The sequence below is a fragment of the Balaenoptera musculus genome, chromosome 16 (assembly GCF_009873245.2).
Source record: "Balaenoptera musculus isolate JJ_BM4_2016_0621 chromosome 16, mBalMus1.pri.v3, whole genome shotgun sequence".
Taxonomy (NCBI): Eukaryota; Metazoa; Chordata; class Mammalia; order Artiodactyla; family Balaenopteridae; genus Balaenoptera; species Balaenoptera musculus.
In genome coordinates this window covers 51,229,411-51,253,351 of record NC_045800.1, presented here as the reverse complement: position 1 = coordinate 51,253,351, position 23,941 = coordinate 51,229,411, and the positions used below count along the sequence as shown (strand labels likewise).

The 23,941-nt window shown below is 44.3% G+C and overlaps 1 protein-coding gene across 3 annotated transcripts in view; it reads right to left on the bottom strand.

The window, feature by feature from the left end:
* Positions 1–5,245: 5,245 nt before the first annotated feature.
* GRID1 (glutamate ionotropic receptor delta type subunit 1) overlaps positions 5,246–23,941 on the bottom strand; it is a 668,729-nt gene continuing 650,033 nt past the window's right edge. For 2 of the 3 annotated variants that reach the window (XM_036829602.1, XM_036829603.1), the window contains one exon: positions 5,246–6,539. In XM_036829602.1, coding sequence (XP_036685497.1) covers positions 6,111–6,539 — 429 coding nt within the window. In that variant the 3' untranslated portion in view covers positions 5,246–6,110. The remainder of the gene's footprint in view (positions 6,540–23,941) is intronic. The other variant, XM_036829604.1, reaches the window with a different exon arrangement.

Here is a 23,941-nt window from a genome sequence, read left to right as displayed (position 1 = left end):
GAGCAGGTACCTGGCCTAGACTCTGTGGATAGTAATAACCCTGTTAGCCCAGGCTAGCCACGTCCACAGCAGGGGTGCAAAAGCAGATACTCACCAACACACCTGAGGCCACTGGAGAGGAAGCAGCAGATGCAGAAGCTGAGGGAGCTGGTGGGGCTGTCTCCACCATACCTTGGGACAGAGAAGGCCAGCACCGGTCCAGTGGCTGAGAGACAGCAGGTGTGCTCCCTACCGAGGGAGAGCCAGCTGTGTTGGCAGGAACATGTGCTATAGACTCAGACAGACAAGGAAATATGCATCCCAGCACTATCACTTACCAGCTTTGGGACCATGCCTTTTTGAGTCTCATCTTCCCTTTCCACAAATTTTGGATAATAATTTTTACTTCGCAGCGCTGATCTGAGAATGAAAGGGCATTTGAATGCAAAGGGTAGAGTACAGTCCCTGGAACACTATACAGGCAGACCTCGTTTTATTGTATTTCACTTCACTTTATTGCACTTTGCAGATATTGCATTGGCTATAAATTAAAAGTTTGTGGCATCCCTGTGTCAAACACGTCTGTTGGCACCATTTTCCCAACAGCATTTGCTTACTTCGTGTCTCTGTGTCACATTTTGGTAATTCTCACAATATTTCAAATTTTGTCATCATTATTGTATTTGTTAGAGTGATCTGTGATCAGTGATCTTTGATGTCACTATTGCACTTTGATGTTATGACTCCCTGAAGGCTCAGATGATGGTTAGCATATTTTAGCAATAAAGTATTTTTAATTAAGGTATGTACATTGTTTTCTTAGACATAATGCTATTGCACATTTAGTAGACTACAATATAGTGTAAACATAACTTTTATATGCAATGGGAAATTCGTGTGACTTGTTTTATTGTGATATTCACTTTATTGCAGTGGTCTGGAACCAAACCTGCAGTATCTCTGAGGTCTGCCTGTACCTCATGTCTATTCTTATGTGGAAACAATTAGATGTCTTGGAGAATGCTTGAGATTTCTTTGCATATTTCAAGGATTTGGATTGAAAATCCGAAGGATTTCAAAATAATGGTTTGGTTACAGTTCTCTGCACACTGGGCCACCTGGCCAGAGAGAGGCCACATTGCAGGAAATGCATCTCCCTCCACAGCGGCTGATTGCAGAACACCACTTGGCTGATGGTTGCATTGAGACTGCGCACTGGGCAGAAAAGCTCTGAAATAGCCTCTTTCTTCCCTGGACTCTGTTTCCTAGATCTGAGGAGCAGGACCTGCTCCCATCACCTAAGTGCATTGCTGTGTGCTTTTAAACTCTACATGCCTGCGCCTGCAATGGTGAGTGTGTGTGCATGGACCTCAGTGTCCATGCATGAGCATGTGTATATGTGTACGTGTGCCCGTGTACCCTTATTGTGTTTGTTGATAAGTCTCAGTGTGTTGGTGGCTATTTTGTTTCCCTCTGAGCTTGGATACCTGGTTGTCCCTAGCAACTGTATGCTTGAATCTGCCAGCAACTGAGCCCTCCCAGAGACACATTTGATTGCTCACCCTGGTGCTCCCTCTTCCAGATCCTGGCCATTGACCATTGCAAATTTCTGTAGCAGGAGTTTTTTTCTTGCTGTGGAGAGACCCTCTCCTTTCTCTGGAGCTCAGCACCCAATATCAAGTTCAGAGGTGAAAATGAAAGCTAGAGGGAGGGTCTGATATCATTGACAATTGTCCCTTCCTCCCTTATAGGAGGTATTAGCTTACCTGATTTATCTGGAACGTGTGCACTTCTCTCATAAATAATCCCTCTGACTATATACCAATGGGAGGGAAAAAAAGACAGTAATTAAAGTTATTGGCACAGGAAATTGTTACCTATCTGAAGTTTCCTGGTATGAACAGTAAGAGTAATAAGGATCAAGCATAATTTCATTTATTAAAAGCAACTAATGGTATGAAATAAAATAATATTTTAGATGTAAAACATGTCACATTAGGAACAGAAATTCTGTCTCTTTTATTGTGTTCATAACCAGGGAAGGTCAGTTAAAATATTTTGAAATTTTATCTAATCTTGTGTTGCCAAAGCTAGGAGAGCAAAACAAAGCTTTTGTTAAGACATAGATGCTAATTCATGAGCGCTCACCTGTGGGAGTGAAAGGTGAGTTTCTCTAGAAAGTTTCCTGCAATGAAGGCAGAGGCCCGTGAGTAAGTAACCCCTTAGTCTTGGAAGCATATGGTCACACAGAGAGCCAGGTTCTCCATGGGACCTTGCCCACCCCTATGATGATAAAATGAGAAGGCATAGACCAGAGGAACGGAATATTCCTTCCATGTGATCATGTGGTCAGTGGTCAGTGGTCTTTTCTTCCTTTATGTGTCAGTGGTCAGTGGTCTTTTCTTTAGGGTCAGTGGTCTTTTCTTTAGGGTCAGTGGTCTTTTCTTCCTTTATGTGTCCTTTGTCTTCTTTCAGCGCTTGAAAAGACAAGATTAAATATGGAATTCATTTCACCTTGGCAAGATTTAGAAGGATCTAGAATTTAGGAACTGGGCAGCTTTTTCTTAAGAAAACAGAACCCTTTGGGATTCCTGTCCAGATCCATCTGTCTGTCCAGATGACCTGGGAATGCCTGAGGGTTCTCTGCCTCCCCACTCCCAGCCTTTGGAGCCTGCACCCAACATGGGAGAAGCCTCTCATTGGTGCGGGGATAGAAGGGCAAGGGCCTTTCAGTGCCTAAGAGTTGAAAACTTGATCATGAAGACCAAACTCCTCAGGTCAGTCCTCTTTGGCCCAAGTCTGGCAGTGGAGCTGTTTCTCCTGCAAAGGCCTAAAAGTCAGAGGGGAACCTTGTGATGCAAAAGATAGGTCTGGAGAGCATATGAATCTGGAGGTCCAGGGCCCAGGCTGGTGATCCTGGGGCCATAGAGATGACTGCGCATATGGATGTTCACTGGAAAATGGTACCCACAGACCCTCTGAGGGCCAAATATTGAGAAGCCAAGCTGTGAGCCCTCAAAGAATGACAGACCCTTAGCCCTAAGGCCAAAGCACAAGGAAGCAACTTCTCCAAGGTCAGAGTGGATGTAGAGATGAGAGAAGAAACAAAGGCACCCAACTCTTAAAAGGATGTTCATTCCACAAGGCCATGGGAACACTTCCCTATGGAGTGTGGCCCAATTTTCTCCAAGGAGTCTCCCAAGAAATCACATATCACAGGAAGCTGTTAGGTTAACCAAAGATTAAGATGACTTCTCAGCCTGCTCTCACATTGCTCCCCAGTCGGTGTGAGGGTACTCTGTATACACACTGGGTGAGGAGGGCATGCCTCCACCCCTAGGCGTGTCTGAGACCCACTTGGCCAACGAAGTTTCACTCACAACAGTCCACGCCAATGGGACAGAATCCAGCTGCTGCCCAGGAACAAGCAGATAGCAGCATTCCTTCCCCCACAGAAGAAGAGGATAGGGAGCAAAGTCAAGTTTTATTATTAAACAACTTTAATCCAAATGCTGATTATTATTTGCAGTGTCTGAAGGCACAAAATATACCTAAAATGTATGGAATAGTCTAAACAGAGTTATAAATCCAAAGAGCAAAGCGTGAAAAAAAGATACATTCTGAGCTGACACAGAAATCTGAGTTGGGAAGAATTTTTTTCTAGAGAATTTGCTTGGATATCAATCATTTCCCCTCATGCCAAGGATAGGAAATTTTAAAAAATAACATAAACATGGCGAAGAATAACACCATGAGGTGTTAATATTTTTTTATCAGCAAAATACCTTTCCCTCAAAGATCCACTTGCTCTCATCCTCTCTCTCTCTCTCTCTCTCTCACACACACACACACACACACACACACACACACACACACAATCTCTCACCTCTCCCTGACACCCATTCAAAGCAAACTGTCCAAGAAGATAGCCATGGTATACCCCAGAAGACAGGTCATTTCAGGGAGAAAAACAAAAACAAAAAATGAAAAAAACCAGACTTGGGTGTGAGATAAGGCAGTGAGACCAGAATTTGATTAAAAAAATAGAGAAATATATATGACAACTTGACCATCCAGGGCAGAACCCCTCAAAGTGCTGATGGAAAGAAAATGAAGCCCGTCCTCCCTCAGGGTAACCATTGCCCACCTAAGCTTCACCATGTGCGTGCACCCAGGTCTGGGCTCTACACGCTGTGATTGGAGAAGCGTCAGTGGATCTCCCTGGTAGCATGAATATCAGGCCATTCTCAGAATCCACAGATAAATAACATAATTATAAACACTGTCCTCCCCAGAGTGTTTTTAGCTGACTGTGTGATGCAGCCGCTCCTTACTGCTCAATCATGCCACGCGGGACTTTGGGAAAGAAATCAATCCCAAGCTAGTTATCACCTTCATAACTACATCTCTGGAGTAACTCCACAGTGCTATAGGAGAGGCAATCAATAGGACTTTGTATTTCTCCACGACCACAGATCCGAGCTCTTAGCCCCCTGATTACTGCTGGGAGAGGGAGCCCCACCCTTTTTGGTGCCAGAGGTAGGCACCACATTCTGGCAGGTTAGGAAAGCAGAATCACCTTCGTCTTCAGAAGAAGAGCTTGAAGGTACAGCTCACAGTACTCGAATTACTCTGCCCTTAGTGTTTTGCTTTGTTTTTGTTTTTTCCCTCTCTGGTTCTCTAGTTTAATTGCCCCAAAAAGGGCAATGGAGGGAGGCAGGGCTGTCAGGTTGTCTTCGGCTTAAGAAACAGAGTTTCCTAGCAGGTTCACCAGCTCAAGGATAGGCCTGTGGATCTCAGCGACTATATGATGCCATCAGCCAGGAGGGCCCCTGCTATGGGCCACATCACAGCTTGAGGGTTTCTGGTCTGGAGAAGGTGGCAAAGCAGGGTATGAGGGCTCATGCTGGGTTCCGGCCCTGTTTGGCAGACTGCCTGCAGTGTTTAAGACCCAGAGACATTCTTTTACTTTTGGGGCTACTTCCCTGGGGGCTGGGAATTACTTGTCTCCACATCACACACAGTTACGCTGTTCTTTCTCTCAGAGCCGAGGCTTCCTCTTACCTGAACCAACATGATCCCTTTGATCTACTCTGGGCACTCCCATCACCTCCAGCACTGGTCTGCTCACCTGGCGTACCTCCCTCCACTCCTCCAACAGGATCCTTTTACCTGAAACCACGTGTCTCACATCCAAGGGAATGTTCTCCCCCTACCTGGCTTCTCATCCCCCCCACCTCACCTGGTCCACACATCACACCTCCCATCTCCCTATCCCCACAGACAAGGCCAAGCCCACCTCTGCCCAGTCTCCAGAGGAGATGATGGGGCCTACCCTCCTTCTCCCAGATTCCATCACTTGTTGATTCTTCCAATTAGGAAAAGAAAGTAAAAAACAAGGCCAACAGGATAACCCTAGAGCATGTCGGCCTCAGGGCCGTCAGAGTCAGTTGCATTGGCCTGGGTGCTTCTCCTGGGTCCACAGCACACCGTGACATGCAGTGGGGTGACCAACAGGACTGTCCTGTGTCCCGGGAGCCTCCTCAGTCCCAGGCTGACTGGCACAGTTGATCACCCTACAGCACAGGGACCCAGGGGTCAGACCAGCACTGACTTGAGGCTCACCTTTTATCTACCCGAGAGGACTAAGGGGAACCAAGGGCCAGGAGTGGAGGAACATGGCAGGAAACCATGGGACAGGGCAGCAAGCAGCAATTGGGGCTCCTCTAAAGGGACCGGCTGCTTACCTTCCTCTCTCCGCCAGCAGGGGACGTCCTTAACTGATCGCTCCTCCTGCCCTCGCTCTCAGAAAGGCCCAGGAACAGGGGGCTTCTTTGGCACTTCAGAATGATCACAAGTAATTTGCCTTTTTATTCATATAGAACAAAATTTACAAAGTCATTCATACAGTTTTTGTGGTTTTTTTTTTTTACTGACTTCGAAAATTGGGAATATTCAAAATACACTTTTACCCCACTCCATTCTGTCATTATTTACACATATATACAAGAAAAATGAAAGAGTCTGTGTGTGTGTGTGCACGTGTGTGTGTGGTTTATGTTGTTTTCTGGTATTAAAAAGCTCTGCTGGTCGGGTGGGTGGATGGGTGGGCAGGAGGGCAGGCGGCGCGATCAGATGGAGGTGCCGTGGGAGGTGTCCAAGGCCTCCGGAAGGACGCCTCCAGGCACGGGCTGGAAGGACATGGGGATGGGGGTCTTCACGGGGCTCTGGCGGAACAGCCCCCCGTTGGGCGACCTGTGTTTGCACTGCATGGAGGGCATGGTGGCCGAACTGCTCAGTGGCAGAGGCAGGTTGCTGCTGGGCCCTGACGAGAGTGTCCGGCTGGTGCCGTGGCTGCTTTGCTCCGGCAAGAAGGTGCTGACCGAGAGCTGCGTGTTCTGATACTCCCGCGCCGGCTCCAAGGCCTGGCTGGGAGCCAGGCCCCCCATCTCCAGGGCCGAGAGCTCAATGGACGCTGGGGAAATCTGCTTGTGAGCAATGTCTTCATCCATTAGACTGTTCATGCGCCGATGGACCTGCTCCAGATTCACTTCTTTGTCCTGCAGGGAGAGCACAGGAGGGTCAGGCCAAGCCCTAACAGGAGCCCCAACTGGCTTTCTGAAAACTCTGGGAGGCTGGAGGCCCCAGGCCTGTTCAGCCTGCTGGGCAGTGGGTGAGCATGCCTCCAGTTCTCCCACCTCCCCTCAACTGCACGGCCAGCCCTGCTACCTGGGGTACCAGTAGCCTGGGACACTGCCCCCAGGTAGCAAAGACCCAGCAAGCAGGACTTGGCAGCATCTGCCACCCGCCCCCACCCCCCCGCCCGCGCTCTTCTTAGAACGACTGTCACACCCAGAGGCAAGCCTTAGGAGAAGATGCTTTGAACAACGGGCAGAAACAGCAGCAGGAGTCCCATGGGAATAAAAGGGAATGGTCCTTGAGCTCCTAACGTGCCCCATGGATTTGCCATCTAGTGCTCATAATGCTCAAAAGACCTGGTGGGATCAACCCCACCTTACGCAAAAGGAGGCTTGGGTTCAGGAAGGTCGATGGCCTCCCAGATTCATAACCTCAGTGAGTGGCACAGGCAGCACAGGAAGCCTGGAGCATTCAAAATCTCCAGAGATGCCAGGGAGGGGGCATGTCCCCATCTGGAGCCTCACGGGGCTGGGGTCCTGGATGAGGATGGGGGGTGGGATGGTGAGGGAAGAGACTTCCCAGGGGTCAGCTGACTTTTCTGGTATCATGAGGGTTTGAGGCTGCCAAGATAGGTGACCCTCACACACCTGACTCTTTCTCCATATGGTGAACGGCATCAAGGAAATTGTTTTGTTTGTTCAATTATCTATTTGCATAAGAAAAGAAGCAGAACAAATATCACTGATATTTTGTCTACAGTGTCAGAATAAATCAAAGAGGCCAAACTACTTGAAAGCTCCTTAAAGAAAAAGACCATGTAATCTACTTCCTCAGTTTCTCCTCAGTGACCTGGGGTACAAAACCAGGTGTCCATGGAAGAGCCATGCCAGCCCTTCAATGAGGTGTTAGAAGTTGCAGACCTATTTTCAGGAGTATTAGTGCAGATGTGCCAGGCAAGGTTATTCCCACTGCCTATGCTTCCCTGTTGTCAAACTGCATGAGCAATACCAAGTCAAAACTCTGCCCCAAGACAGAGCATCACAGGCTGTCTAATGTCAACATCCATATAGCAGAGAGAAACCTGTCCCCTGCCCACCTTGTAGGGTTGTTAGAAATATCACAAAATGTAAAAGCCCTGAATGTACTTTCAAAAGAAAAAAGGAGACACACAAATCCAAGGGCCATTCCAGTGGCTGCTTTGGGCTCCTCTGAGGCTAGTGGGAGAGGATATTCCCCAGGAAGAGGCAACCCTAAATAACTGGCGTGAGCTCCCCTCTCATAGGAGAGTACATGGGGTTGGTTAAGTTTCATCCCATTAAGTCTCATCCTAGATTTTCTCAGGCAAGGAAGCTGTCTCTGCAGACCACTCCATGTTCCCAATGCACCCTGGCGTGGAGAAGGCAGGACCACTGCTCTCTCCACAACTTTGTTGAGTTCATGACTAGCACACAGGGCTTCGCTTCTGGTGTGACACCTGCTATCTTCCCCAGAACCTTTCCCAGAACAAGAAGACTGACAATACCCATACAACAATGAGGAACTCATTCGAGGCCAAGAGGAAACCTGAGGATAAGAAATCCAACTGGTTTGAGGGTGGAAGGCACTATGGGAAGTGGGTCATGTCATAATGGAAGCCACATCAGAAATCGTTGACATGGCCCCATGGGCAGAGCCAAGCTTCCAGTGATCTGAAGCCCCAGCTCAGCAGAGCTGAGCTCACCGTTGCTGGGAGACTAGCTCCAAGTTAGGGACACCTCTGGGTGGCAAGTACGACGGGTAAATTAGGGGAAGTGGCTAGAGAGTACCAGGCCTTTACTTAGACTAAACATGGTGCATACAATGTCTTTCACTGGCTCCTTCAACAGTTTGTAAAATGTTTAGCAAACTAAATCCAAGTTCTCCTCTTAATTATGTTACAGCATGGTTGATCCAGCTCTGTGCAACCTTGCTCTTTTCCCTGTATCATTTATATGCTTTGTTTCTATTCTTGAATATTAAACTATTTTTAATAGTTGTTAAACTGTTATATTAGGCACTGGCTGTTTTACTGCTATCAAGCATCAATTCTACCTTCCCAAGAAGACCATGATTTATTTTCCTTGGGGGAATCACTTTTTCCCCACTGGATAACAGTTTGGCAGTGCCCTGCCTACCTGTAGCCAAAAGGCAGGACCATGACCCAGGTAAGGACAAGAGAACTGGATCTGAATCCTGAACAAAGAGATAAAGAGATAGAAGATGGTTGACGGTCCATCCATGACAGCGGTAGTGCTTCAAGAAACTTTCTACTCTGTGACCACCTCCTCGATTTTGCCTCCCAGCCCTCCAAACAAGCCTTGACTTCTGCCCATCACCCAGCATGCTTCTCCAGCCTTCTCATGGCTGCTGTGAGCTCCTGATAAGCTTCTGATGCACTGTTTCATGTATGTCAGCCAAAGTCAGTGCCACAGCTGTGTTGGTAAATATTTGTATCTATGGGCTATTTTCATTTCAAAATACATGAAGGGCAGAAGACAGGTACCAGAAAACCTGGAAGCTGGAGAAATTGAAGGAGAATTTCAGACACTTTTGGAGCTTAATAATATAAACTTCCCTTCTCCTTTGCATCCAGCCAAGCTCAAAGAGTAGACAAGCCAAGGGCTGGCAGAGCCTTTAGCCTAAAGGAAAACTGATGACCCAGTGAGTGGTCCTGGGATCACTGGAAGAACTAGTTAGTTGCATAATCTTGCCTTTTTCTCCTTTCTATTTTCTTTTCAGGGCTGTAAGAATCCTCTTGAGGATAGAAATAAGTAGTAAGAGTAGACTAATTTGGAGTGGGAGGTGAGTGTCTTGGTCCCAGCTGTGTTCACTCTGGATTCTGGCAGTTAAAGGAGAGGGCTTGGCCCCCTTTTTCATGGTCAATGGAACACTTGGCCAGGACAAGTGTTCAGATGCTCCCTGTGTTTTGGGGGTCGACAGGTAGAGAATGAGAACTTCCTGCCAAAGAAGGCCAGAGGGAGACAGAGAGTTGAGAGTGGGAGCAAAGTGAAAGGAGCCCTCTTACCTAAAGCCAGGGAAACAGACATAAGGAAAGCTTTGTGGGAAGACCAACCAACCAAAATCTTCTGTAGAAATGGGAGCAAAAGAGGTCACCCTTTTGATGAAATCCTTCACCAGTGAAGGACAAGGGAGAGGAGGTTTGGGGGCAGTATTATAAAAGTGATAGGGCACAGGCATAATTATATAATAATCTAGCATAAATATCACAGCTCTGAGGGGTTGACCAGGTAATATCAAAGCATCTAGAATAAAGACCAGCCCAGAGTGTGGATGTGGAGACAATCCGATACCCTAGAGTGAGGATTTTTGGAGGAAAGAACTTGAACAAATAGCGGGTTTTTGGTGTTTTTTTCTGTTTTTTTTAACATCTTTTTTTCCACTTATTATTAGCACTTGACATGAGGTGGAGAAGAAGGAGGATGAAATTTGGAGCCAAAGCTTGAGATGTGAGTCTGGCTTCTGCTGAGACACATAATCTAATTGGGCCTCCATTCTCTCCCCTATAACATGGCAGTTGTACTAAAATCTGCTTCCTAGGAGCCGGGTAAAGATCAGGGAAGATGGTGAATATAAAAGCAAATGTTGTGATAATTGTACAAATATTTAACAATGTTAATAATATTTGCTGCTATTGATAAGATTGAAAAATATTTTCCTAATCTTGCATACCCGACTCCTGAGGCCTTTCTAAGATGGGTTTCTTTTCTTATTTTTATTGTATCATTCCCTATGTCATTTAAAAAAAATTTTATTGTAATTTTTTATATAGCAGGTTCTTATTAGTTAAATATTAGTGTATATATGTCAATCCCAATCTCCCAATTCATCACACCACCACCCCACCGCCACTTTCCCCCCTTGGTGTCCATATGTTTGTTCTCTACATCCATGTCTCTATTTCTGCCTTGCAAACCAGTTCATTGGTACCATTTTTCTAGATTCCACATATATGAGTTAATATACGATATTTGTTTTTCTCTTTCTGACTTACTTCACTCTGTATGACAGTCTCGGTCCATCCACGTCTCTACAAATGACCCAATTTCGTTCCTTTTTAGGCTGAGTAATATTCCATTGTATATATGTACCACATCTTCTTTATCTATTCGTCTGTCAATGGACATTTAGGTTGCTTCCATGACCTGGCTACTGTAAATAGTGCTGCAATGAATATTATGGTGCATGTGGCTTTTTGAATTGTGGTTTTCTCTGGGTATATGCCCAGGAGTGGGATTGCTGGGTCATATGGTAATTCTATTTTTAGTTTTTTAAGGAACCTCCATACTGTCCCCCATAGTGGCTATATCAATATACATTCCCACCAACAGTGCAAGAGGGTTCCCTTTTCTCCACACGTTCTCCAGCATTTGTTGTTTGTAGATTTTCTGATGACGCCCATTCTAACTGGTGTGAGGTGATACCTCATTGTAGTTTTGATTTGCATTTCTCTAATAATTAGTGATGTTGAGCAGCTTTTCATGTGCTTCTTGGCCATCTGTATGTCTTCTTTGGAGAAATGTCTATTTAGGTCTTCTGCCCATTTTTGGATTGGGTTTTTTTTTAATATTGAGCTGCATGAGCTGTTTATATATTTTGGAGATTAATCGTTTGTCCGTTGATTTGTTTGCAAATATTTTTTCCCATTCTGAGGGTTGTCTTTTCCTCTTGTTTGTAGTTTCCTTTGCTTTGCAAAAGATTTTGTTTCATTATGTCCCATTTGTTTATTTTTGTTTTTATTTCCATTCCTCTAGGAAGTGGATCAAAAAAGATCTTGCTGTGATTTCTGTCAAAGAGTGTTCTTCCTATGTTTTCCCCTAAGAGTTTGATAGTGTCTGGTCTTACATTTAGGTCTCTAATCCATTTTGAGTTTATTTTTGTGTATGGAGTAAGGGACTGTTCTAATTTCATTCTTTTACATGTAGCTGTCCTGTTTTCCCAGCACCACTTATTGAAGAGGCTGTCTTTTCTCCATTGTATATCCTTGCCTCCTTTGTCACAGATGAGTTGACCATAGGTGTGTGGGTTTATCTCTGGGCTTTCTATCCTGTTCCATTGATCTATATTTCTGTTTTTGTGCCAGTACCATATTGTCTTGATTACTGTAGCTTTGTAGTATAGTCTAAAGTCAGGGAGTCTGATGCCTCCAGCTCCGTTTTTTCCCATCAAGATTGCTCTGGCTATTCGGGGTCTTTTGTGTCTCCATACAAATTTTAAGATTTTTTGTTCTAGTTCAGCAAAAAATGCCATTGGTAATTTGACAGGGACTGCATCGAATCTGTAGATTGATTTGGGTAGTACAGTCATTTTCACAATATTGATTCTTCCAGTCCAAGAACAAGATGTATCTCTCCATCTGTTGGTATTATCTTAAATTTCTTTCAACAGTGTCTTGTAGTTTTCTGCATACAGGTCTTTTGTCTCCCTAGGTAGGTTTATTCCTAGGTATTTTATTCTTTTTGTTGCAGTGGTAAATGGGAGTGTTTCCTTAATTTCTCTTTCAGATTTTTCATCATTAGTGTATAGGAATGCAAGAGATTTCTGTGCATTAATTTTGTATCCTGCAACTTTACCAAATTCATTGATTAGCTCTAGTAGTTTTCTGGTGGCATCTTTAGGATTCTCTATGTATAGTATCATGTCATCTGCAAACAGTGACAGTTTTACTTCTTCTTTTCCAATTTGTATTCCTTTTATTTCTTTTTCTTCTCTGATTGCCATGGCTAGGACTTCCAAAACTATGTTGAATAACAGTGGCGAGAGTGGACATCCTTGTCTTGTTCCTGATCTTAGAGGAAATGCTTTCAGTTTTTCACCATTGAGAATGATGTTTGCTGTGGGTTTGTTGTCTATGGCCTTTATTATGTTGAGGTAGAGTCCCTCTATGCCCACATTCTGAAGAGTTTTTATCATAAATGGGTGTTGAATTTTGTCAAAAGCTTTTTCTGCATCTATTGAGATGATCATATAGTTTTTATTCTTCAATTTGTTCATATGGTGTATCACATTGATTGATTTGCATATATTGAAGAATCCTTGCATCCCTGGGATAAATCCCACTTGATCATGGTGTATAATCCTTTTAATGTGCTGTTGGATTCTGTTTGCTAGTATTTTGTTGAGGATTTTTGCATCTATATTCATCAGTGATATCAGTCTGTAATTTTCTTTTATTGTAGTATCTTTGTCTGGTTTTGGTATCAGGGTGATGGTGGCCTCATAGAATGAGTTTCAGAGTGTTCCTTCCCCTGCAAGTTTTTGGAAGAGTTTGAGAAGGATTGGTGTTAGCTCTTCTCTAAATGTTTGATAGAATTCACCTGTGATGCCATCTGGTCCTGGACTTTTGTTTGCTGGAAACTTTTTAATCACAATTTCAATGTCATTACTTGTGATTAGTCTCCTCATATTTTCTATTTCTTCCTGGTTCAGTCTTGGAAGGTTATACCTTTGTAAGAATTTATCCATTTCTTCCAGGTTGTCCATTTTATTGGCATAGAGTTGCTTGTAGTAGTCTCTTAGGATGCTTTGCATTTCTGTGGTGTCCGTTGTAATTTCTCCTTTTTCATTTCTAATTTTATTGATTTGAGTCCTCTCCCTCTTTTTCTTGATGAGTCTGGCTAAAGGTTTATCAATTTTGTTTATCTTCTCAAAGAACCAGCTTTTAGTTTTATTGATCTTTGCTATTGTTTTCTTTGTTTCTATTTCATTTATTTCTGCTCTGATCTTTATGATTTCTTTCCTTCTGCTAACTTTGGATTTTGTTTGTTCTTCTTTCTCTAGTTCCTTTAGGTGTAAGGTTAGATTGTTTATTTGAGATTTTTCTTGTTCCTTGAGGTAGGCTTGTATTGCTATAAACTTCCCTCTTAGAACTGCTTTTGCTGCATCCCATAGGTTTTGGATCGTGTTTTCATTGTTATTTGTCTCTAGGTATTTTTTGATTTCCTCTTTGATTTTTTCAGTGACCTCTTGGTTATTTAGTAACGTATTGTTTAGCCTCCATTTTTTTTTTTTTTTTTTTTTACGTTTTTTTCCCCGTAATTGATATCTAGTCTCACAGAGTTGTGGTCAGAAAAGATGCTTGATATGATTTCAATTTTCTTAAATTTACCAAGGCTTGATTTGTAACCCAAGATGTGAATCCTGGAGAATGTTCCATGTGCACTTGAGAAGAAAGTGTAATCTGCTGTGTTTGGATGGAATGTCCTATAAATATCAGTTAAATCTATCTGGTCTATTGTGTCATTTAAAGCTTGTGTTAGCTTATTAATTTTCTGTCTGGATGTTCTGTCCACTGGTGTAAGTAAGGTGTTAGAGTCCCCCACAATTACTGTGTTACCGTCGATTTCCTCTTTTATAGCTGTTAGCATCTGCCTTATGTATTGAGGTGCTCCTATGTTGGGTGCATATTTATTTAAATTGTTATATCTTCTTCTTGGATTGATCCCTTGATCATTATGGAGTGTCCTTTCTTGTCTCTTGTAACATTCTTTATCTTAAAGTCTATTTTATCTGATATGAGTATTGCTACTCCAGCTTTCTTTTGATTTCCATTTGCATGGAATATCTTTTTCCATCCCTTCACTTTCAGTCTGTATGTGTCCCTAGGTCTGAAGTGAGTCTCTTGTAGACAGCCTATAGACGGGTCTTGTTTTTGTATCCATTCAACAAGCCTGTGTCTTTTGGTTGGAGCATTTAATCCATTCACATTTAAGGTGATTATCGATATGCATGTTCCTATTACCATTTTCTAATTGTTTTGGGTTTGTTTTTGTAGGTCCTTTTCTTCTCTTGTGTTTCCCACTTAGAGAAGTTCCTTTAGCATTTGTTGTAGAGCTGGTTTGGTGGTGCTGAATTCTCTTAGCTTTTGCTTGTCTGTAAATCTTTTGATTTCTCCATCGAATCTGAATGAGATCCTTGCCAGGTATAGTAATCTTGGTTGTAGGTTCTTTTCTTTCATCATTTTAAATATATTGTGCCACTCCCTTCTGTCCTGTAGAGTTTCTGCTGAGAAATCAGCTGTTAACCTTATGGGAGTTCCCATGTATGTTATTTGTCATTTTTCCCTTGCTGCTTTTAATAATTTTTCTTTGTCTTTAATTTTTGTCAATTTGATGACTTGATTTGATTACTTCGTGGACTTGGGTGGCTATTTCCTTTCCCATGTTAGGGAAGTTTTCGACTATAATCTCTTCAAATATTTTCTCAGGTCCTTTCTCTCTCTCTTCTCCTTCTGGGACTCCTATAATGAGAATGCTGGTGCACTTAATGTCGTCCCAGAGGTCTCTCAGAGTGTCTTCATTTCTTTTCATTCTTTTTTCTTTATTCTGTTCCATGGCAGTGAATTCCACCATTCTGTCTTCCAGGTCCCTTCTCTGTTCTTCTGCCTTAGTTATTCTGCTATTGATTCCTTCTAGTGTATTTTTCATTTCTGTTATTATATTGTTCATCTCTGTTTGTTCTTTAATTCTTCTAGGTCTTTGTTCAATAATTCTTGCATCTTCTCAATCTTTTCCTCAATTATTTTTCCGAGGTCCTGGATCATCTTCACTATCGTTATTCTGAATTCTTTTTCTGGAAGGTTGCCTATCTCCACTTCATTTAGTTGTTTTTCGGGGGTTTCACCTTGTTCCTTCATCTGGTACATAGTCCTCTGCCTTTTCATTTTGTCTGTCTTTTTGTGAATGTGGTTTTCGTTCCACAGGCTGCAGGACTGTAGTTCTTCTTGCTTCTGCTGTCTGCCCTCTGGTGGATGAGGCTATCTAAGAGGCTTGTGCAAGCTTCCTGATGGGATGAACTGGGGATGGGTAGAGCTGGGTGTTGCTCTGGTGGGAAGAGCTCAGTAAAAGTTTAATCTGCTTGTCTGCTAATGGGTGGGGCTGGGTTCCCTCCCTGTTGGTTGTTTGGCTGGAGGCAACCTAGCACTGGAGCCTACCCAGCTCTTTGGTGTGGTTAATGGTGGCCTCCAGGAGGGCTCACGCTAAGGAGTACTTCCCAGAACTTCCACTGCCAGTGTCCTTGTCCCTGTGGTTAGCCATAGCCACCCCCCACCTCTGCAGGAGACTCTCCAACACTAGCAGATAGGTTTAGTTCAGTCTCCTGTGGGGTCACTGCTCCTCCCTCTGAGTCCTGATGCACACACTACTTTGTGCGTGCCCTCCAAAAGTGGTGTCTCTGTTTCCCCTAGTCCTGTTGAATTCCTGCCATGAAATCCTTCTAGCCTTCAAAGTCTGATTCTCTGGGAATTCTTACTCCCGTTGCTGGACCCCCAGCTTGGGAAGCCTGACGTGGGGCTCCGAACCTTCACTCCAGGGGGTGGACTTCTGTGGTATAATTGTTGTCCAGTTTGTGAGTCACCCACCCAGTGGTTATGGGATTTGATTTTATTGTGACTGTGCCCCTCATACCGTGTCATTGCAGCTTCTCCCTTGTCTTTGGATGTGGGGTATCTGTTTTGGTGAGTTCCAGTGTCTTCCTGTCAATGATTGTCCAGCAGTTAGTTTTGATTCTGGTGTTCTCGCAAGAGGGAGTGAGAGCACGTCCTTCTACTCTGCCATCTTGAACCAATCTAAGATGGCTTTCTTAAGTGCAGTCTTTTCCCGAGACGGCTACCTGCTCTCCTCCGCCTGGAAGGCCTCTCTCTGACCTTTTCCTCCAATAAATAGCATTTTTAAATCCATATTTTTTTCTTGCCTCCAATTGAGGACAAGTGAATCAGTTCCAAGAAGGGCTGCAAAGCTGTGCAGTGGGTCTCAATTCATTAGCCTGTAACCTCTCCTCATCGGGACACAGAGAAAATGTCCATACCCACTGAACAAACTTTCCAAGGAGACCTTCCTACTCCAAATGGCAGTCAAGAAACCCATCCTCTCAACACCAGTGGGACCTCATTCTATTCAAAATCTATTACTGCTGGTCGATCCAACACAAAATCAAACCTGGGAAGAAGAGGGTGCCATTATGAGCTTCCTACATTGGTTGTTTCTGCACAAGAAAATGAGTAGAACTAAGCCAAATACCTCCTTATCCTCTCTGAAAAACACATGCGGCCCATTTCTGAGTCTCCCAATATGTCCCATTAGGTGTCTGTTCAGGGGGCCAGAGCTGAAGTACAGAGGATTGGAAAAAACCACCTTCTTTGGAAACTCTGGAAACACTGTCTTCTTGGATCAGATTGAGCACACATCGAGTCATTTCTGGTGGCCCCCTGTCCAAGGAAATAGGAGGCAGACATAATCCACCTGCTCAAGGAAAGAGGCAGGAGTGATTTGAATAATTATGTATATTTTAGACAAAATGGGGCATTCTATTATGTTATGCAAATTCAAATAATGGACTTCTTTATGTGCACTACATCAGTTTACATCCTCATTATATCGAGGCTTCAGTGTTCAACCAGGTAATGACAGCTGTGGAAAGAAACTTGGAAGCTTGCTGCTGCATTCATTAATTTACTGTAAGTAACTGACCTAGTTAAACAGCCCTGAATATGACATAAAATTCATTGATGGCGTTTATCCATGAATCCGGCTGAATTCCAGTTCTGTGTTTCTTACCTCATATCAAACATGACAACATATGCACCAACAAAGGTTACTGGAGACCCTCTCCCAGCTATTGTCTTGCAGAGAAATAAAGTTCTGTAACTGAGCCTCTGTTCACCAACATGGAAATAAAACACTGTACTGGAAAACGGTAATTAACTAAACTATCATCTATGCAACAGCCGGTTCCAGGTGGGACTGATTAGAACTGACTTTGTTTGGAGTCCAATGGCTCCTACTTTAAGTTAGGCAGGAACAAAATGGAATGAGGGACTTCCCACCTGATGCGGATGGTTGTAGGAGGTGATCTTCTATTACTGCAGACCAACCAGGTAGTAAATAAGACTCAACTGGCTGGGAGACAACCATCAACGTGATCTTCTAAAGTGTTGCTCCAAAGAATTGCTCCAACCCAAAGAGCTGGGCTGGGGATCTGAGAGTAACAGCCGGGTATGAGCAAAGAAGCTGAACTTTAAGCCAATGAAGTGGTCTCAGGGGATGAGATGGGCAGTATTTCAGAACATTAGAGAAAGAGTTCTGATGAGCTTATTTGCAGATTTTGTAGGGGCAGACAAGGAAAAGAGGGAGCTAACAGACACCTCCCATCATAACGTGGTAGCAGCAGGTACACACGGGGTGGAGAGACTTGCTCACGGTTACACAATTCTATGGTAAGTGGAGCACCAGGATGAGAGCCCTTGTCTGCCCGGTTCCAAAACCTGAGCTCTTTTCCACTCATTTTCCCCTTGGCATGACGGTGTAGACCACTGGTTTTCATCCTTGACAGGATATCGGAAGCACATGGGGAGCTTCTAGAAATTACAGTTGTTCAGATCTGCCTAATATGACCCTTTGGGGAATGGAGCCCAAGCATCTGTATTTCTAAAAAGCTCCAGAATGAATCACCTCTGATGTGCAGCCAGAACTGAAAGCCATTGATCCAGCTGCAATAGTTCCACAACAATTTAACATTAATAACATTTTCTTTATAGGATCCTAGACTGGTTCATTCATTCGATAAACACTTTTGAGCTTCTACTACCAGAGGAGCTAATGTTCTTCGTGAAGCATCCATCTTGGTCCCTGGCACAGAGAAGGTGCTCAATAGTTTGTATTCATCAGCCCTTAATGAGAGGTCCCACCGTTCCAGAAACTGAGCAAAGTGATAGGAATGCAGAGGTGGAGAAGAGCCAACAGACTCAAAGCAGAGATAGGCAGGTAAACCATTAGTGGCAATTTGGAATCCCACCCAACACTCAATCCTGAGTGTTTACACAGGGAGGTAAGAAGGCCCATGGAGATGAGCAAGGGAAGTTTTACAGAGCGGGGTGACGTCTGAGCTGGTTTTGAGATACACACTGGTGTATGATAAGTGTTCAGTGCCTTCTTACTGAAAGACCCTGAGTGAAGGGCTGAAACACACACTGTCTTTACCCTCGTGCCCAGGGATCTGATATCAGCAGTGTAGCCACTGGGCCAGGATCAGTTCTCAGCAGAAGCTCTGAACCCCTCTGGGTTAGGACTAACCCTAATCCTAACCCCTCTGGGGTTCAGAAGATGTAAATGCCTAGCTAGGAGCCAGGATCCTGGCTCAGGGAAAGGATCACTGGTCTACACTCTTCATCCGCAAACCATCTGGAAAGGCTAAGTAGGAACCCCTGCTCCTGCACACTCCTAATGTAAGGCCCAGTGGCAGACATATCATTCCTATCCCAGTTCTGCCCCTGCTATTTCTGAGTCCCGTTTCTCCAGGGATAGGGATACCTTCCTCAAACGTTGTTGAAGAGAATCAGGAGAGTTAAGAAGATAACATGGGAACCTGAGAATCATGTGGGGGCCTTGGAAAAAACAAAAAAAGACTCAGGTTCAGCTCTGAATCCATGGGGTGGGGCCTGGGAATCCATATTTCTAACAGTGCTGCAGAGGCAGATTCCAGGCCTGGTTTGGGAAGGCTTCTTAATCTCTCCCCATCTGAGAAGCAACAACAGTGGTGGTGCTGATGACTATGATAATGACAATGACCAGACCAGCTGCCACGTTGTGAGCTGGCCTATGGAGAGGCCCATGTGCAAAGATGTCAATGATGGCATCTGGCCAACAGCCAGTGAGGACGTGAGGTCTTCAGCCCAATGGCCCATAAGGAACTGAATCCTGACCACAAAAACAACCATGTGAGTGAGCTTGGAAGTGGATCTGTCCCCAGTATAGCCTTCAGATGAGATCCCAGCCCTGGTCAATAACTTGATTACATCCTTGTGAGAGACCTTGAGACAGAAGACCCAGCTAAGCTATGCTTCCATTTCCGACCCAAACTCTGAAATAATAAATAGTTTACGTTTTAAGAAAAAAAAAAAAGAAGATAACATGTACTTTTCCTGGCACAGAGAAGGTTCCCTAAGATGTGATTCCTCTTCCTGCACCCCTTTCTGCCCATCACAAGGTCCTTGGGAGGGAGCAGCTCCTTGGCCACCATTCAACAAGAGCGTTCCCATGGGTCAGCTGCTACTTAAGGCAATTTACACACCGTCCCTTGTTGAACCTCAGAGTGACTCTGTGAGGTTAGCATAAATGAAGAGGGCAAAGGTGCAGGAGAGAAAGTCTCTACATGGAGTTGAAGAAACATCGGAGGATGGAGGCAGGGAAAGGTGTACCTTTGAGGGGAGTGTCCTTAGCAACAAATCTCCCATGGAGCACAGGAGTGTGTTGTGGGTGTTTGCAGACAGAAGCTGGGCCACTGGCCAGAGGAGAGGGGCTTGGCTGCTGCTTCACCCCTGCTGCCTGGCCACCCCAGCCTCTGTCAGCCCCTGACAGAGGAAGCAGAGACTGGGGGAGGGCAGGCAAGGCTGGAAGCAACAAGAATTCCAAGCTCCCAGCCTAGTGACAAACGATTCATCCCTCACTTCTCATGTCATCTCGCATTTGTGCAGTTCTCATCTTTATTTCATGAATATTTTATTCTCAGAGCAATGACTCCACTTTCCCCATAAATCTAGAGGGTGGCTCTTTACTGCAACTGCGGAGCGGGATGCACTCACCTGCATTGGGTAACTACATAATCGTCTGATTCCTTAGAAAAAATATGACCTCAAATCCACATGAATATTAAGAGGTTGAACGCACATTACTACTCTTCCTGAAGTAGGTGTCTAAACTCTGAAGATGTCGCAGCATAAGCTGTTAAATACGACTTAGGACTCCACCCAAAGACAGGTTTCTGGCTTTTAAGAAATATGGCCAGTGTCCCCAAATGAAGCATTCTAATCTCAAGCAGACACTCTCACCTAATTGCAAATGCTGCTCCATAAAATACAGGCAACCAGTAATACAAAGCGGTTCTCGATTAAATACCATCATTATTTGTCAAAGGTTTTCATTATATGCTTCTAAAATCTGTTGTTTCAACCCCTTTCCTGGCTCCTATTCCCTATGTGATGAGGTATAAACCCCTTGGCCTGGCATCTAAGTCCTTCAGAGCAAGTCCCTGCTTTGCACTCCAGCCTCCTCTACTCCCATCTCTTTGCTGATGCCCCAGAGCTCCAGCAGGTGTGATGACTTTGTCTACCCTGTGCTGGTCACTCTGCCCCAAAGCAAGCTCCAATCTCCTCCAGCTCAAGGATTAGTACCAATCCTTCAACACTCAGTTCCAACAAGCCCAAGCCCCAGGAACTCTCCACTAACCAGTATCCCTACCCTCTGTGACCCCACCATGCCCCAGCTGGGCTGGGTGCCCCTGAGCCCTTGATGGAAACTGTGGCTCATTCCAGGGTGGCCCTGATCAACTGATGACGGAGACCGCTTGGCTGACCCCTCTGCCATGTCTGCCCATGTCGAGCTAAGCCCCCTAAGGACAGGAACTGTGTCCTTACAGGCATACTTACTAAAGAAATGAGGAAAGTAAGGGAGAAATTTCATTTGAAAAGCAGAAACCTATAAAAACAGGAAAAAGATGGAACAATTCTTCCTTTTACCGTGTAACACCCAAAAGGGCTGGAGGAAAGGCAGCTACTGTGTTTTATTCAACCCACCTCTACATCAACTCTCATTCCTATCCGGAAGCAGGCTGGCATCCCCGGGCAGAAAGTTCCACATTTTCTAAGCAGGAATACTGTATTTCATTCTCTTGTGCCTGAGATCCTGGGCTTATGTAGAAGCCAAAAAGGAAACTAGGAGGCTTTCCAGGCAAGAAGGGAGCTGTTCCTCTCAGCGAGGTCATCCCTTGGTCTCCTGGTCTTTCTCTCTTTTTGCCTCTGTCTTCTATGTTTCTCCAGTGATCCCCCCCACCACCTCTCTCACACACACATACACAGCCCCTGTGACAATTCATTCTGGGCTGTCCAGGCTGGACCTGGCGCTAGATACTGAACCAGGGGATGTGAAGAGACAATGACTGGAAGAAACAAGGATGGACTCACAAAGGACATTCTGGGTCTGAGCCTGTGTCCCCTGGTCTCCACACGGCCCACAGCAGCCCAGAATGGTGCCTCCATGACAGTGCAATGCTCACCCAGCTGGAAAAGCTGTCCTCCTTCCCTAATCAAAGGGACATTTGTAGAGAGGGACATTTGCTGTAAACTTCACTGAAGATTTTCCAGTAGCAAAAGAAGCTTGGCAATCTTGAGAAAGAAAAATGGAGCTGGAGGAATCAGGCTCCCTGACTTCACACTATACTACAAAGCTACAGTAATCAAGACAGTATGGTACTGGCACAAAAACAGAAATATAGATCAATGGAACAGGATAGAAAGTCCAGAGATAAACCCATGAACATATGGTCACCTTATCTTTGATAAAGGAGGCAAGAATATACAGTGGAGAAAAGACAGCCTCTTCAATAAGTGGTGCTGGGAAAACTGGACAGCTACATGTAAAAGAATGAAATTAGAACACTCCCTAACACCATACACAAAAATAAACTCAAAATGGATTAAAGATCTAAATGTAAGGCCAGACACCATCAGACTCTTAGAGGAAAACATAGGAGGAACACTCTATGACATAAATCACAGCAAGACCCGCCTCCTAGAGAAATGGAAATAAAAACAAAAATAAACAAATGGGACCTAATGAAACTTAAAAGCTTTTGCACAGCAAAGGAAACCATAAACCAGACGAAAAGACCACCCTCAGAATGGAAGAAAATATTTGCAAATGAAGCAACTGACAAAGGATTAATCTCCGAAACATACAAGCAACTCATGCAGCTCAATATCAAAAAAACAAACAACCCAATCCAAAAATGGGCAGAAGACCTAAATAGACATTTCTCGAAAGAAGATATACAGATTGCCAACAAACACATGAAAGAATGCTCAACATCATTAATAATTAGAGAAATGCAAATCAAAACTACAATGAGATATCATCTCACACCGGTTAGAATGGCCATCATCAAAAAATCTACAAACAATAAATGCTGGAGAGGATGTGGAGAAAAGGGAACCCTCTTGCACTGTTGGTGGGAATGTAAGTTGATACAGCCACTATGGAGAACAGTATGGAGGTTCCTTAAAAAACTAAAAATAGAACTACCATACGACCCAGCAATCCCACTACTGGGCATATACCCTGAGAAAACCGTAATTCAAAAAGAGTCATGTACCAAAATGTTCATTGCAGCTCTATTTACAATAGCCAGGACATGGAAGCAACCTATGTGTCCATCAACAGATGAATGGATAAAGATGTGGCACATATATACAATGGGATATTACTCAACCATAAAAAGGAACGAAACTGAGTTATTTGTAGTGAGGTGGATGGACCTAGAGACTGTCACACAGAGTGAAGTAAGTCAGAAAGAGAAAAACAAATATCGTATATTAACACATATATGTGGAATCTAAAAAAAAAGAAAAAGAAAAAAAAAATGGTCAGAAGAACCTAGGAGCAAGACGGGAATAAAGATGCGGACCAACTAGAAAATGGACTTGAGGATACAGGGAGGGGGAAGGGTAAGCTGGGATAAAGTGAGAGAGTGGCATGGACATATATACACTACCAAACGTAAAATAGATAGCTAGTGGGAAGCAGCCGCATAGCACAGGGAGATCAGCTCAGTGCTTTGTGACCACCTAGAGGGGTGGGATAGGGAGGGTGGGAGGGAGGGAGATGCAAGAGGGAAGAGATATGGGGACATATGTATATGTACAACTGATTCACTTTGTTATAAAGCAGAAATTGACACACCATTGTAAAGCAATTATACTCCAATAAAGATGTTAAAAAAAAAAAAAGAAGCTTGGGACAGGACCATTAACTGTTCCTGTCAGTGGGTTTTCCTCAAATCTCTTCCTTCCTCCTCTCATATGGTCCAGGGGTGACAGGAGACCCCTGAGTCTGTGGGAGACTCCAGCCTTGCATGGCCTTACATGAAGGTATACAGATAGCATGAGAGGAAGATGGACGTCCTCAGAATATTTCAGACATGCTGAGTCAAACAGCAAGCTCTTTCCAGCAAAATCTAAGCGTGATGACAGAGAGCTCACTGCCTGGTATGAATGGAGGGTCCGTCCTCGCTCCCAGTCATGTCAGGGGCTCTGTTACAGACTGATGTATGGGGCTGTGGTCAGCCAGCCTTTCCAGGCTGCAGAGATGGTGGCCATGGTGATGCTGCCTCTTTGAATGCTGGCTCTGGTTACTTTAGTGCTTCTTGTTTGAAATTTACCCCTGTTTGTATCAACATAATCTTTAAGTGGAGCTATGATTCAACAATTAGCTGAGGTATATGTATCAGGTAGTGACAGCCC